Source organism: Monodon monoceros, unplaced genomic scaffold (assembly GCF_005190385.1).
Source record: "Monodon monoceros isolate NGI ecotype Baffin Bay Population unplaced genomic scaffold, NGI_Narwhal_1 Super_Scaffold_21, whole genome shotgun sequence".
NCBI classification, from domain to species: domain Eukaryota; kingdom Metazoa; phylum Chordata; class Mammalia; order Artiodactyla; family Monodontidae; genus Monodon; species Monodon monoceros.
Window position 1 is genome coordinate 171,477,105 of NW_021703778.1, and position 16,321 is coordinate 171,493,425.

A 16,321-nucleotide genomic window follows, 5' to 3' on the forward strand; every position below is an offset into this window, starting at 1 on the left:
TAGTTGTGGTGCGTGGGCTCTAGAGTGCAGTGCTCAACTAAGCACATGGGCTTAGTTGCTCCGTGGCATGTGGGATCTTCCAGGACAGGGATCGAGCCTGTGTCCCCTGCATTGGCAGGTGGATTCTTAGCCACTGTGCCACCAGGGAAGTCCCCTCATTGTAGTTTTGATTTGCATTTCACTAATAATTAGTGACGTTGGGCATCCTTTCATGTGCCCCTTGGCCATCTGTATGTCCTCCTTGGAGAGATGTCTGTTTAGTTCTGCCCATTTTTCAATTGGGTTGGTTGATTTTTTGATATTGAGCTCCATGAGCTGTTTGTCTATTTTGGAGATTAATCCTTTGTCTGTTCCTTTGTTTGCAAATATTTTCTCCCATTCTGAGGGTTTTCTTTTCGTCTTGTTTATGGTTTCCTTTGCTGGGCAAAAGCTTTTAAATTTAATTAAGTCCCATTTCATTTGTTTATTTTTGTTTTTATTTCCTTTACTCTAGGAGGTGGGTCAAAAAAGATCTTGCGGTGGTTTATGTCAAAGTGTGTTTTTCCTATGTTTTCCTCTAAGAGTTTTATAGTGTCTGGTCTTACATTTAGGTCTTTAATCCATTTGGAGTTTATTTTTGTGTGTGGTGTTAGGTAGTGTTCTAATTTCATTCTTTTACATGTAGCTGTGCAGTTTTCCCAGCACCACTTATTGAAGAGGCTGTCTTTTCTCCACTGTATGTTCTTGCCTCCTTTGTCCTAAATTAGGTGACCATATGTTCGTGGGTTTATCTCTGGGCTTTCTATCCTGTACCATTGATCAATATTTCTGTTTTTGTGCCAGTACCATACTTGTCCTGATTACTGTAGCTTTGTAGTATAGTTTGAAGTTGGAGAGCCTGATTCCTCCAGCTCTGCGTTTCTTTCTCAAGATTGCTTTGCTCTTCGGGGTCTTTTTTGTTTCCATACAAATGGTAAAATTTTTTGTTCTAATTCTGTGAAGAATGCCATTGGTAATTTGATAGGGATTGCACTGAATCTGTAGATTGCTTTGGGTAGTATAGTCGTTATCACAATATTGATTCTTCCAATCCAAGAGCGTGGTGTATTTCTCCATCTGTTTACGTCATCTTTGATTTCTTTCATCAATGTTTTATAGTTTTCTGAGTACAGGTCTTTTGTCTCCTTAGGTAGGTTTATTCCCAGGTATATTATTCTTTTTGTTGTGATGGTAAATGGGATTCTTCCCTCAATTTCTCTTTCTGATCTTTCATTGTTAGTGCATAGGAATGAAAGAGATTTCTGAGCATTAATTTTGTATCCTGCAACCTTACCAAATTCATTGATTAGTTCTAGTAGTTTTCTGGTGTCATCTTTAGGATTTTCTATGTATAGTCTCATGTCATCTGCAGACAGTGACAGTTTTACTTCTTTTCCAATTCGTATTCCTTTTATTTCTTTTTCTTCTCTGATTGCCGTGGCTGGGACTTCCAAAACCATGTAAAAGTTTGTAGGGTAAGGATTAAATGGGTGAATGAACACTTCATAAAGTATAACACGCTGTGTGATGATATATAACACACTTCCCTTTATTGAGGGAAGCTTTGAATCCAAATTTTCAAGAGGTGTGGGTGTCAGTGCAGAACAGATAGAAGGTGTTGTGTAGCTGATGTTCTGAGTGCTGTGGACGCTGTAGCTATCCAGCCGGGGGACATGTTTCTCCACCACCTCGACACAGTGAGCTTATTCCTACGTCTGGATTGGTCCACTGTTCTTCTAGTACAGTGTCTTTACTGTTTTTTTTCCACACACTTTTTTTTTTGGCCATGCAGCTTGCGGGATTGTAGTTCCCTGACCAGGGATCAAATCCGTGCACCGTGCAGTGGAAGTGCAGATTGCCAGGGAATTCCTCTTCTCCACATTCTGTCCTTCCTGGTGGGCTTCAGAATTTTGGATGTTTCCGGTGAAGCTTTCTCCACTCTCTAGTCCACACTGCTCTCTCCCTCTTCTCATTGAGACCCACAGATTAGCACCTAATCACATCTGGTTTTATGTCTGTTCACAGTTTCTTTTGCCTCCCTAACTAGATCATAAGCTACTTGAGATTAAGAACTGTTTTTAATATTTTTTCCACCCCTTCCCCTCCATAGCATTTATCACAATATAAATTACAGGGGCCAGCACATATTGAAGTGAGTTTTGAATTAAAATGCTCAAAAGTGATCTTAATGGCACTTGGTTACTTTCTCTGTTTAATTCAGCTCTGACTATAATTCATACCCACCTGAAAGTTCCTCATTCCCACTATTATACCTGACTTCTCTTTGCATGACTAGATGTTGAAAGCATTATAATGCCTTGTTCTTCAGCCCCCAGGTTTCCCTAGATGCCAGTTAAAATTCCTGTCCTGCTTGAAGATCATCTGTGGAAACGTTGGCCATGGCATCCGTATCAGAGTCTGTTACATTCAGAGAGTTCTGCCCTTTGTACTATCTCCTCAATGCCATTCCCACAAAGATCCAGAAGGGGTTCCGCTCCATAGTGGTCTACCTCACGGCCCTGGACGCCAACGGGGACTACATTGCCGTGGGCAGTAGCATTGGCATGCTCTACCTGTACTGCCGGCACTTGAACCAGATGAAGAAGTACAACTTTGAGGTGAGTCTTGCTTGTCCTCACCTGAGCATGTGTGAGCCCAGGCTAATGTTTAACATGCTTGTGAGTTCCAGGATGGGGTAATTTACTTCTGATTTGCTAGAATATGGCCTGAGTGCCCTTCCCAAACAATACTTTATGACCTTTTTTTTTGCCGTACGCGGGCCTCTCACTGCTGTGGGCTCTCCCTTTGTGGAGCGCAGGCTCAGTGGCCATGGCTCACGGGCCCAGCCGCTCCGCGGCATGTGGGATCTTCCCGGACTGGGTCACGACCTCGTGCCCCCTGCATCGGCAGGTGGACTCTCAACCACTGCGCCACCACGGAAGCCCCGACCATTTTTAATTGAGGTGGAGTACAGCTAAAAATGTTGATGTTTTAACTTTTTTTCCTGCCTCCAAAAATCCAGAGTTACTTTAAAAGAGAACATTATAGTGTTTAACACTTAATAGAAAACTTTGAAAGTAGGCATGTTTTTCTAAGTGTTTTCTTTTGGTTTTTTTTTTTTTTTGGCTGCACCATGCGATATACAGGATCTTAGTTCATCGACCAGGGATCGAACCTGGTCCCCCTACAGTGGGAGCGTGGACTCTTAGCCACTGGACCACCAGGGAAGTCCCTCTAAGTGTTTTCTAAGTGTTTTGTTTCTCAAAATACCTTACCTGACTTACTCAAATAATCACTAGCTATTCTGGTGAAATTATTGTGAAAAAAGGATCAGGATCAATGTTGGCTAGCTGCCAGAACACGTACATCTTAACTGAGGTCACTTCTGTAGAACACTGCCACTGGGGTCCTGACCGACCTCTGTTCTGTGTTGGTTGGCTCAGGCATCTCTGTGTATTGTAGTTATTGGGGAGGTGGACTGAATTCACCCGCTGAGTTGATATCTGTGATTTATGAGTGCTCAGGTTTTGTGAGAGACTCAAGGGTGACTGAGTTGTGGCTCCTGCCTCACAGCCTCATGGGGTTCTACTCTGCCTGTGGTTAGTAGACTTTTACAGCCTAAGACAAGGCTTTTGTGTTTAAGAGAAGTATTTACAAATATCTATATTTTAATCAATATTCAACTTAAAGTTTAACTTAAAAAGTTAGTTTTTGTTAAGCCTCTATACTCAATTTAAAATAACACAAATGGTTAGCATGTATATAGCACTTACTATGTGCCAGGCATTATTGTAAACCTTTACATATATTAACGCATTTCATCCTCACGAGACTCTGTGAGGTAGATGATGTTTTCTCATCCCCATTTTACCAGGGAGACAACTGAGGTACAGAGAGGTTGAGTGACTTGTGAGGTGGTTAGGAAGTGGTGGCACCATTGTCTGAACTTGGGCAGATTGGCTCTAGAGTTTACATTTGTATTTTTTGTACGAAAATGAAAACTATTGCTATTTCTTTTCTTTATTTAATAGCTCATGGATTTGACTGCTCAAATTCCCCACACATTTAAAACCATTACATAGTTAATCTTTAAAACTATGGTTATGGATTAATATATCAGCTCTCTCAAATACTTCAGCACTTAACAAAAAAGACTTATGAATCCAGCAGTGAACCCCTAACAGGATAGACCAAAGAAACCCATGCCCAGACATACCCTAATCAGACTTCTAAAAACTAAAGACAAAGAGAAACCTTAAAAGTAGCCAGAGAATGACACGTTACCTGTAAGGGACAATGCTTTGAATTCCCGAAAATTTCTCATCAGGAACTATGGAGGCTAGAAGACAGTGGTACAACATTTATAAAGTGTTGAAAGAAAATAATGGTCAGCTCAGAATTTTTACCCAAGAAAAATATCTATTAGGAAAGAAGGTGAAATAAAAATATTCTCAGATGAAGGAAAACTAGGGGGATTCATTGCCAGCAGACCTGCTCTAAATAATTGTTTCAGGAAGTTCTTTAGGCAAACGAGAAATGATACCAGAAGGAAACTTGGAACATCAGTAATGAAGGAAGAATAATAGTAAATACAGTAGACTGTTTCTCTCCTCTTGAGTTCTTTAAAATATACTTGACAGCAAAAATTATAACACTGATCGAGTTTTCAGTGTGTATACATGTAGTAATATATAAGATAACTATAACGTAAGAGGGGAGAGTAAGGGACCTATATGGTAGTAAGGTTTCTACATTCTTTTTTCTTTAATATATATATAATTTTACTTATTTATTTATTTATGGTTGTGTTGGGTCTTCGTTGCTGGGCGCGGGCTTTCTCTAGTTGCAGTGAGCGGGGGCTACTCTTCGTTGTGGTGCGTGGGCTTCTCATCGCCGTGGCTTCTCTTGTTGTGGAGCATGGGCTCTAGGTGCATAGGCTTCAGTAGTTGTGGCACGTGGGCTCAGTAATTGTGGCTTGCGGGCTCTAGAGCACAGACTCAGTAGTTGTGGCGCACGGGCTTAGTTGCTCCATGGCATGTGGGATCTTCCCGGACCAGGGCATGAACCCATGTCCCCTGCATTGGCAGGCGGATCCTTAACCCCTGGGCTACCAGGGAAGCCTGGGTTTTCTACGTAGATGATCCTGCTTTCCTCTGAAGAAAGAGTTTTACCTCATCTTTTCCAGTCTGTATGCCTTTAATTTTTTACTTGACTTACGGTGCTGGCCAAGACCCCAGTATGGTGTCTGCAGTGAGAATAGATATCTTTGCCTTAGCCTTGGTCTTCACCATTACATTAGCTATAGATTCCTCACGGACGCTTTTTATTTCTGTTTATTTCTATCCTAGTTTTCTGAGAGTTTTTATCATGAATGAGTATTGAAGTTTGTCAGATATTCACTTGAATCTGTTGTGATGATATGATTTCCTTCTTTATTTATGTGTTATGTTACATGAATTGAGTTTTGGTTATTATTCCAACCGTGCATTAATCTTTTAAACCCCATTTTGTCATGATATATTATCCTTTTTTTTTTTGGCCTCGTGGCACGGCTTGTGGGACCTTAGTTCCCTGAACAGGGATTGAACCCAGGCCCTGGCAGTGAAAGCACCAAGTCCTAAACACTGGACCACCAGGGAATTCCATATTATCCTTTTTTTTTTTTTTTAAATCTTGCTGTATTCCTTTCAGTAATATTTTGTTCAGATTTTTTGTATCTGTATTCATGGAGGAATATTGGTCTGTAGCTTTCTTATGATGTTTCTGTCTGGCCTTTCTTATTATACACATAACTATCTAGTGTTTTCATTCTATATTTAACTGCTCAAGTTGGACATTATTATTATTATATTTTATAGTCACTGTTTAGATTCCTTCACAGTTTTGCCAACGTCTTTACTCACCATCCCTTGTTACATCTCAGTTCTTCCCTTTGCAGCCATTCTCCTTCTTGCTGGAGTACATCCTTTTTTTTTTTAATTTTTGGCTGCATTGAGTCTGCGTTGCTGCGCGTGGGCTTTCTGTAGTTGTGGCGCACGGGATTAGCTGCTCCACCGCATGTGGGATCTTCCCGGACCAGGGCTTGAACCTGTGTCCCCTGCATTGGCAGGCGGATTCTTAACCACTGCGCCACCAGGGAAGCCCTGGAGTACATCCTTTAGTAGTTCTTGTGTTGAAGTCTTTTGGTGCTAAGTACTCTTGATTTTTTTGTTTGTCTGAATGTCTCTCTGTCTTTGAATTGTTTAGAGGCATACTATTCAGGGCTAACAGTTTTTTCCTCTTAGCACTTTGAGGATGATACATCTCAACATCCATTGTTGAGATGTCTTTTGTTAATAATTGTTCATATTTAGTTATTTCCCTTTTTTCTCTGACATATTAGTATCTTCTCATTGCCTTTGAGGTTTTACTGTTTCACTACAAGGTGTGTATGTGTGTATTTCTTTTCATGAGTCTTGTTCAAGGCTTGTGCTCCTGAGGATATAGGTCTTTCATCAGTTTTGGATAATTTTTAGCCCTTATCTCTGAAGATGTTTCCTTCTCTTATCCTCTGTTTTCTTTCCTTCTGGAATCCCAATTAGATGTAGGTTGGACCTTCATATACTATTCTCTATGACTCTTATCTGTTATTTTTTTTTTTTTTGGAAAGAGACTCCACCTCTATTTTTAATTTTTTTTTAATTTTTATTTTATTTTATTTTTTTTTATATGTTGGGGTAGGAGTTTATTAATTAATTAATTTATTTTTGCTATGTTGGGTCTTCGTTTCTGTGAGAGGGCTTTCTCTAGTTGTGGCAAGCAGGGGCCACTTTTCATTGCGGTGCACGGGCCTCTCACTGTGGCGGCCTCTCTTGTTGCGGAGCACAGGCTCCAGACGCACAGGCTCAGTAGCTGTGGCTCACGGGCCTAGTTGCTCCGCGGCATGTGGGATCTTCCCAGACCGGGGTTCGAACCCGTGTCCCTTGCATTAGCAGACAGATTCTCAGCCACTGCGCCCCCAGGGAAGCCCATCTGTCACAGTTTTTCTCTCTCCTTTGCCGCACAGATCTGTCATCTGGTTCAGTAATTTTCTTTCATCTGTGACTGGGCTGCTACTTAGTCTACCCCTGGCATTTTACATTCTTTCGGTTCTTTTTCATTTCTGTTATTTCTGATAATAGTTTGGTCTTATGTTTCAATTTCTTTTTACATTTCTTTAACATTTTTAAGCATATTTCTTTTTTATTACTGAAGCATAGTTGCTTTATAATGTTTCAGGTGTATAGCAAAGTGATTCAGTTATATATTCTTTTTCAGATTCTTTTCCATCATGGGTTATTACAATATTGAATATAGTCCCCTGTGCTATACAGTAGGTCTTTGTTGTTTATTTTATGTATAGTAGTGTGTATCTGTTAATTCCCAATCTTTCCCTCCCCTTAAGCATATTTCTTTTATGTTCTGGGTCTCCTCACTCTACATGAAATGCTTGAGTCAGGATGAGGAGTTGTCCAATTCTGTTGTTGCTTTCTTTAGTTGATTTTTCTTGAGGGGACCTATTTCCCTGTGGTCATGTCTAATTGTGAGGTATGTGGCTGATCCTAATATGTGGAAATGCTGAGGGGCCTGGGTTGAGACTGTTCCACAGATGGGGTTGATGGTCACTCTGCCAGCCGCGTTGGAGTGCTACAAACACGGAAGCATGTCAGGTGAAGTGCCTGGCATGAAGGTTCTTTTCAGTGGGAAGGGAGAATAAATTCAAACTCTGGTGCTGGATATGGCAGCTTTGTGATTACAGAATCTTTTTTATTCACTCCAGTCAATGCCTGAGATAAGACAAAGGTCCTTGTCAGCTTCATTTCCCAGCAAATTGATTTTTCCCTAGTTTACACTTTCACTGAGAGTTAGGTCTTCAGGGATTCTGGTTTTAGCAGGGGATGTCAGTTCCAGCTCCCCACGTCACCTGGCCTGAAGCCTTGTCCTCATTAACCGTCCTCACCTCAGAAAATCAAGGGTCTAGGCGTTGGCCAGATTGCCCTATGTAGCCTGTAGCTTCAGGGCTGGCTTCTGTTCTAGTTTGACAGCATTCTTTCTGTTTTCGGCTCTTGTAGATTTTCTTTACTTTTCTAGAGATCAGCTATGCGTTTAAAAGAATGTTTTATGTATCTTATTCAACATTTCTAGGTGTCTGGAGAGGAATGCTTTTTCAGAATAGCTAGAGTGGTATACCGTGAGAAGTTGAAACTTCATATTTTGTTTCTGTCTGAAGTATAGTTAGATATTGATAATCTGATTCTTCGGATGTTTTGGTTCTTAAGTCAAGAACCAAATCTATTTAATAATCATATTAAATAACCTTAAGTCAAGTTTAGTACATTGGTTTATTAAAAAGCACGTGTACAAGCATTGCATATAGATATTCAGGCTTCCAGCCCATCTGAGCAATGATTTTGAAACCATTCATTCAGGAAAATTACACAACCGTTTTGATTTTGTGCTATGATGTGGCAAGATCTCCAATAAGTGATTTTGATTCCTGTTGTAGTAGCAGTTTTTATAATTACAAATTCCCAGGAAAAATATTCTCTTTTTAACATTCTGTTGCTATGTCAGATGATACACATCTAAAGCATGTTATGTTACTTTCTTCCCTCAAAGCAGAGATGGAACCATCACTCACATTCCTGCACTCCTTTCATTCTCCTTCTTTCCCACAGCCGACCACACCTTCCATCTCCACGGTCATGGATCTGCTCAGAAGGCATAGGGCAGCGAGGCAGAGCAGGGCCTCTGTAGGGTCACACCTGGGTGTGAGTCCTGACTATTGATTCTCTCTAGCTTTGTGACCTGAGACAAATCGCTTCACCTTTGTAAAATGAGGATAACTCCAGCACCTGCCCTCTTGGTGGTTTGAGGACCCCAGGAGATAATGCCTGTGAAGCGCTGAACAGGGTGCCCAGCACAGGACACGCGCGACTGACAGAGCGTCCCTTACAGAGAGAGTCGATGTGCTCTGTTCATCACTGCTGCCCTCCTTCTGACCGGGTCTTCATACTCTTCTTTCCTCGTCAGGGTTTACTGCCCTTGCACCTGTTCAATTTGCCACTTCCCTTGACTGGGTGCATACTACCTCCACCTGAACTATCACAGGAGGCTCCCAGCTGGTCCTCCTGCCTGCCTGGTCCCACGCCTTCCTCCTTCCATCCTGTTCCTAATGGGGTTACCAGAAACACCTCTGACTGATACACCTGCAAAAGCAGGCATCTTCAAGGGTCCCCCTTTTCCTTCCTGTAGGTTGAGATCCAGGTCCCTTACCCTGTATCACGACGTGGCACCAAGTGTATTTATAGCCCATGAACATACGCTGCAAGCTGTAAAGTGGCAGGTGAAAGTGAGCTCAGTCGCTGCCACCCCCACTCGTGGGGGGCAGCTCTTCATGTGCACGTCTCATTGCTACAGCTCAGCTGTGAGAGGGCGGGCCTGCGCCCTACTGTGTATTACCACAGCAGCTGACTCAGTACCCTGAATGCAGAGATTGATTACCATCTAAATTACTGCATCAGGGATCAAAATGGCTTATGGAAGATCTTGCCATATGTCTTAGTGAGGTCGAAATGGTTGTGTAATTTTTCTGAATGAGTGGTTTCAAAATGAAAAATGATCATTCAGATGCTCTGGAAGCCCGAATATCTGTATTCAGTGCTTGACGTGTGCTTTTTAATAAACCAGTGTGTTAAGCTTGAGTTAGTGTTATTTAATGTGATTATTGATATGAGAACCAAAACATGCCAGGAATCAGTTTATAAAGCACTCTCAAATGTATTGTCTCACTGATCCTCAAGCAAGCCTGTGTGGCAGGTACACACCATGGACTACAGTCGGTGGATGACTTGTCCACGTTGAGAGAGAAGAAAGGAGAGCTTGCGTCTGGGATAGCTCTTCTGACTCCAGACTCCAGTTTTGAGGGGAACTACCTCTCCTATCCAAGTTCCTTAGTACTCTCTTGATAAGAGCTCAGTGTATTCATACTTGATTGAACAGTATTTCCTTTCTCAGAAATGCAGTTTTAAAATTTTGTCATTTCAGGGACTTCTTTGGTGGTCCAGTGGTTAAGACTCTGCACTTCCAGTGCAGGGGATACAGGTTCAAATCCTGGTTGGGGAACTAAGATCCCACATGCTGTGTGGCACAGCCAGAAAATAACACAAAAACAATTGTCATTTCAAAGATAAAAAACCTAGAAAGAAAAAGAGATTAATTATCTTTCTGAATTGTATACATTTTCAATCAGGAATATATATAGGCTGCAGTCCAATGAGGTTTTCCATTCCATTGGTAGGTAACGTTTCATAGTCTGAAAGCTGGCCTGGTGACAGGCCCATTTGTTTTGTTTTTTTGTTTGTTTTTTTTAAACATCTTTATTGGAGTATAATTGCTTTACAACTTTGTGTTAGTTTCTGCTGTATAACAAAGTGAATCAGCTATGTGTACACATATATCCCCATATGCCCTCCCTCCCACCCTCCCTATCCCACCCCTCTAGGGGAACACAAGGCACCGAGCTGATCTGCCTGTGCTATGCGGCTGCTTCCTACTAGCTATCTATTTTACATTTGGTAGTGTATATATGTCCATGCCACTCTCTCACTTCGTCCCAGCTTACCCTTCCTCCTCCCCGTGTCCTCAAGTCCATTCTCTACATCTGCGTCTTTATTCCTGTCCTCCCCCTAGGTTCTTCAGAACCTTTTTTTTTTTTTTTAGATTCCATACATATGTGTTAGCATACGGTATTTGTTTTTCTCTTTCTAACTTACTTCACTCTGCATGACAGACTCAAGGTTCATCTACCTCACTACAGATAACTCAATTTCGTTTATTTTTATGGCTGAGTAATATTCCATTGTATATACGTGCCACATCTTGTTTGCATCTTTTTTTTAATTTGTTTATTTTTGGCTGCATTGGGTCTTTGCTGTGCCCTGGCTTTCTCTAGTTGTGGCGAGCAAGGGTTGCTCTTCATTGTGGTGCGCGGGCTTCTCATTGTGGTGGCTTCTCCTGTTGTGGAACATGGGCTCTAGGCGCATGGGCTTCAGTAGTTGTGGCATATGGGCTCAGTAGTTGTGGCTCGCAAGCTCTAGAGCACAGGCTCAGTAGTTGTGGTGCATGGGCTTAGTTGCTCTGCGGCATGTGGGATCTTCCCGGACCAGAGCTTGAACCCGTGTCCCCTGCACTGGCAGGCGGATTCTTAACCACTGCGCCACCAGGGAAGCCCGTGCCACGTCTTCTTTATCCATTCATCTATTGATGGACATTTAGGTTGCTTCCATGTCCTGGCTATTGTAAATAGTGCTGCAGTGAACATTGTGGTACATGACTCTTTGAATTATGGCCCATTTGTTTTTGAATGTTTCCTCTTTCAGGGGAAAACGGAATCCATCACGGTGGTGAAACTGCTGAGCTGCTTTGATGACCTGGTGGCTGCAGGCACAGCCTCTGGGAGGGTTGCAGTCTTTCAACTTGTATCCTCGTTGCCAGGAAGAAATAGACAGGTAAGTACTAATCATTTTAGCATTTCTTAACTTCTTGGCAAATTCCTCATGTCTTTTAAAATGAGGAGTCCTCATCTGCCAAGAAAATACTTGCTCAGAAAAGCCTCACTCTGTGCTCTTTATAATCAGATGACATTTTTGTTCCTGGTAGGACACTTGGCAAAAAGCGTATATGGGTAATTTTGCTTAATGTTCTCTGGCTCTTCTCTGTCAGTTTTAAAGGTGGACCCTTGTGCAGGTTTTTGCATGGAAACAACTTGGGAACACCAGCTTTTCCATAAACAGCAGGGATTGCGTACCACCTTGTTCACATCTCACAGTGTTTATCCTTGTCTTTTTCTTGTGTGTATTTTCATCGTTTATTCATAGCTTCGGAGATTTGACGTCACTGGTATTCACAAGAATAGCATAACAGCTCTGGCTTGGAGCCCCAATGGAATGAAATTGTTCTCTGGAGATGACAAAGGGAAAATTGTCTATTCTTCTCTGGATCTAGATCAGGTAAAATTATTTTCAGAAATATTGGTTGTCTTATATTTGGAGAAGTTGGTCAACTTGAATTTTTGATTATTGTCCCTTTTTAAAATTTTTATTTATTTATTTATTTATTTGTCTGCCGTGCTGGTTGGCTTGTGGAATCTCAGTTCCCCAACCAGGGATTGAACCCAGGCCACAGCAGTGAAAGTGTGGAATCCTAACCTCTAGGGCACCAGGAACTCCCCATTGTCCCTTTCTAATCTCAACTGTTGTTTGTAACATTTTCTTTCAAGGGCTTTTCTAATGCTTTATAAGCTTCTACTTCTGTATCTAAAGAATTGGCCTTTGTTTCTTCTGGAACATGCACTTTTTTTATTCTCCTGTTTTCTATTGCTACCAATTAGAAAAGTAGCCACTATCAAACGTATTTCCTTGGAGAGTTTGTAGGAGGATGTGAAGCGTTTCACAGTCATGACTATTGTCAACTGAAAAAAAAAAAAAAAAAGCACAACCTAAAAGTCGAGAATTTTTATTCCACGGGCTTACTGAGGACTTAAGCCCGACAGACAGTCTCTCACATGACTCTGAGGGACTGCTCCAAAGAGATAAGGGAAGAGCCAGGATATATAGGAGTTTTGCACAAACCAGGTAGTTGAACATCAAGATTTCTGCTAATTAAAGAAAAAACAAACATCTCAAGTTAATGACTTTAGTGCTTTTCTATGTATGGGAAGATACCAGAGTCTGGGCTCATTGAAATCATTCCTTTGATATACACCTTAACTGTCTAGGGCCAGTAAGTATCCTGTTCTTTTCCGTCTTGAACCCCTTCAGCTGCACTGTTGGGGGAGGCTGCAGTGGCTGATAGCTGCAACATCCTTTGCTCATCTGTATGGCGGGCAGCATTCTTTGTCCACACTGTGGACAGAGGTCAGTGCTTCCAGTGGGTGGTGAGCTCACCCCCAGCCAAGCTCTGGTTGTGTGGGATAGAGTGGTGGGAAAGGAGGAGGGTTGGTGGCAGCAGGGAGCCTAGCCCCACCCTCGTATTTGTCATTTTATTTAAGCCTCACGACAGAGCCCTAAGCTGTGTGTGCTGATCTTCAGCCAGTAGATAAGAAACCCAGGCTCCAAGGGATCCAGTCATGAGCTGATGCCTGGCAGAGCTCAACTTCAAACCTAGGGTGTGCTCCCATCGCGCATGTGGTTTTATGCCTGCCTGTGCTTTGTTTTGTCATACCTCTGCTCAGTTAGAATGAACCCCTTGGTGGCATGGTCCTTTCGTTTTCTTATTTGTAGCCATCATTCCTAGTGCGTCTAGGAATTCAGCAATTACTAGCTGGATGACTTTTAGTCCCTCTGATCCAAGACTGACCTGTCTTCTACGAATATTCTCTAGCAGTAGTTCTCAAACATTTTGGTCCCAAGACCCCTTTACACTCTTAAAAAGAGGATTCCAAAGAGGTTTTGTTTGTATGGGTTTTATATCTACTGAGTGTACTATGTTAGAAATTAAAACTGAGAAATTAAAAAATTTTTATTTTATTTTGAAATAATGAACTTATTATATGTTAACATAAATAACATACTTTTGTGAAAATAACTATTTTCAAAACTACTGCTGAGAATTCCCTGGTGGTCCAGTGGTTAGGACTCTGCACTCTTACTACAGAGGGCCTGGGTTCAGTCCCTCGTTGGGGAACTAAGATCCCACAAGCCGTACGGCGCAGCTGAAAAAAACAAAGCAAAACAAAACTTCTACTGCTGTTTGCAAGAGTAGCATCGGTTTACATTTTTGCAAATCTCTTTAATGTCTGCCTTAATAGAAGACAGCTGGATTCTGCATTTAGTCTGTCACAATACATTGTTTTGGTTAGAGTATGTAAAGAAAATCTGGCCTCACACAGACATGTAGTGGGAAACAGGAGGAGTATTTTAATAGCCCTTCCAGAGAATTGTGGACATTCTTTAACCACATCCCCAAATTGACTAATGGCAGTTTCTTTAAAGATTGGTTACAACGTGGAATCTGAAAGCATATAGATGAATTTTTCTCACTCTGTTACAGTGAAATCTATTGGTCTGTCTTGCACTTAGAATGGCTCCTTGACCCACGTGTGATTTTGTAACATCTTGCATTGATCACTTGGAAAATACTGACCTACTGAGTGATGCACATCTTCCAAATGTTGAAACATTTAATTATATAATATCAAAGAAAGCACCTTTGTTAATATTGCCATGATTCTGATGAGAAAAGTCTTTAGCTGTTGGGAATCTGTCAGGTTCACAAGGGTGGATACAAGTTTTCAAATTCTAATCTTCACTTGTAAACTTGCATTTTGTTATCAGCAACAAATACTGTCACTTATTTTCCCTGAGTTGACAGGCTTACTTTGTTCTTTCTGAGAAGATGCCTGCCAAATACCCAAGTTTGAATAATTATAGTATTTCAAGTAAAAATGTATTTTGTGAAAAAAAGCAGCTGGTTGAGCTCACAGCTCATACAACCACACAAGTGCTTCCTCCTTGAGAGAACCGAAGTACTTCAGCATCAGCAGGAGGGCTGCGTGCGTGCCGTTTTGTCACACAGAATACAAAGATAGGCGTACACAAGGGTCAAGATGAGATGGAATTATCATTTTCCTGCGTCAAAGACCTTCTGAAGTGAAATTCATGTTTTTGCTGCAAGTGCACAGTGGCTAAGGGCACCGTGGCAGCTACCGGATTTTGGTGCCCTGCTCATCTTGGGCCCGTTTGAGCTTTCAGTAGCTCTACCAACCATCAGTACAAACCACAGCTTGGTGGAAAAGGCAGATAAAACCTAGTATTATAAAGAAAATGGTTTTGACCTCGCCTAGGGACCCTCAGGGACTGTGGACCACACTTTGAGAACTGCTACTCTCCAGGAAAACATTTTGTTAAGGTTTTAAGGGTCCCCATATTTGTACTTGCCTGCTGTCACTGCCCCAGCCTGAGTTGCACAGAGGGGACACTGCTCATGCATGATGTCAGGAAATGGAGAGGAAAATCACACGCAGAAAGCACTGTCCTTAGCATGCTGATCATTTTTTTCCCAGCTTTATTGAGGTTCTGATCATTGTTTTTTGGAGACACAGGTATTTCATGAGATTTGCAAAAAAGACGTGTGTTTTTGCACAATACGGTACAATAAATTTAATTCCATTACAAGCTAAGTCAAAAATTGAAAAGCTACAGTCTGCATAACTGCAAAGGTGGGAGGGAAATCTGGCTTGATGTCCTTGATGTTTGCGGGGTAGTGGGGATTTCCCTGTCTTGATTGTGCTGGTGGTTACATAACTGAATGCATTGGTCAAAATGCATAGAATTGTGTATCTAAAAAGAGTGACTTTTACTGTATGTAAATCTTGCCAATGGATCTGATTGCTGCTCCCTCTTTCCCTGCAAAGGTCTGTGACATTGCACCAGTATCTCTAAACAGTTAAAGGAACGGCTTCAGGAGAAGAGTGGCTTATGGCAGGAAATATTTGACCCCAAGAAACACAGTTTGCGTTAGCAGTAAAGCGCCTTCTAGAACTTTTCTTTGTTCTTCAATATGCTTACTACCATTTTAATTTCTTTCTAACCTGTCTCTTCTGGCCCTTTCAGTAGGCAAGGATATAATGTCCCCACGATTGCTTTGAACCCTTTGTGGAGGAGGAGTGCGATATGGACTTTGACCGTTGTCACAGTAATATTATAGAAAGCCCCACTGTGTTCTGTTGGAATTAATAATACACATGGCGCAACATATTCCTGCTGAATCTTTATGGATTCTTCTTTGAACCGCGTACTGGGAACATTTTAAAAAAATTATACAGAATTTGTAAATGTTTCTTGGCCAACTTGATGTAGCCTGACATAGATGGTAACCCTGACTGTTTTCTCATTAGTGAGGACTTTTGCAAATAATTTCATTGCAGTGGGTTGACATTGAATCCGGTGAGAATTAAAGCATTCGTTTTAAGGTAGACATTGACCAAAGTCAATGTCAGGCACAGGAGGGACGTGGGCCAGTCCTCTCAGACTGACGTGGGGTCACTGTAGCCTGCTGCGCTGCGTGCCTCACCTGTGAGCCTCACCTGGCGTCTCTCCGCAGGGCATCTGTCACTCCCACCTGGTACTGGAGGAGCCGGCTTCCATCGTGCAACTGGACTACAGCCAGAAGGTGCTGCTGGTCTCGAGTTTACAGAGAAGTCTGCTTTTCTACACCGAGGAGAAGTCTGTCAAGCAAATCGGAACACAGCCAAGGAAAAGGTGAGCATCACTGGTGTCGAGGC

At 41.8% G+C, this 16,321-nt stretch overlaps 1 protein-coding gene across 3 annotated transcripts in view; it reads left to right on the forward strand.

The window, feature by feature from the left end:
• TECPR2 (tectonin beta-propeller repeat containing 2) overlaps positions 1 to 16,321 on the forward strand; it is a 97,933-nt gene that overhangs the window by 12,282 nt on the left and 69,330 nt on the right. For all 3 annotated transcript variants that reach the window (XM_029236568.1, XM_029236569.1, XM_029236570.1), the window contains exons 2-5: positions 2,348 to 2,636; positions 11,418 to 11,546; positions 11,916 to 12,047; positions 16,141 to 16,298. In XM_029236568.1, the coding sequence (XP_029092401.1) occupies positions 2,418 to 2,636; positions 11,418 to 11,546; positions 11,916 to 12,047; positions 16,141 to 16,298 (638 nt within the window). In that variant the 5' untranslated portion in view covers positions 2,348 to 2,417. The remainder of the gene's footprint in view (positions 1 to 2,347; positions 2,637 to 11,417; positions 11,547 to 11,915; positions 12,048 to 16,140; positions 16,299 to 16,321) is intronic.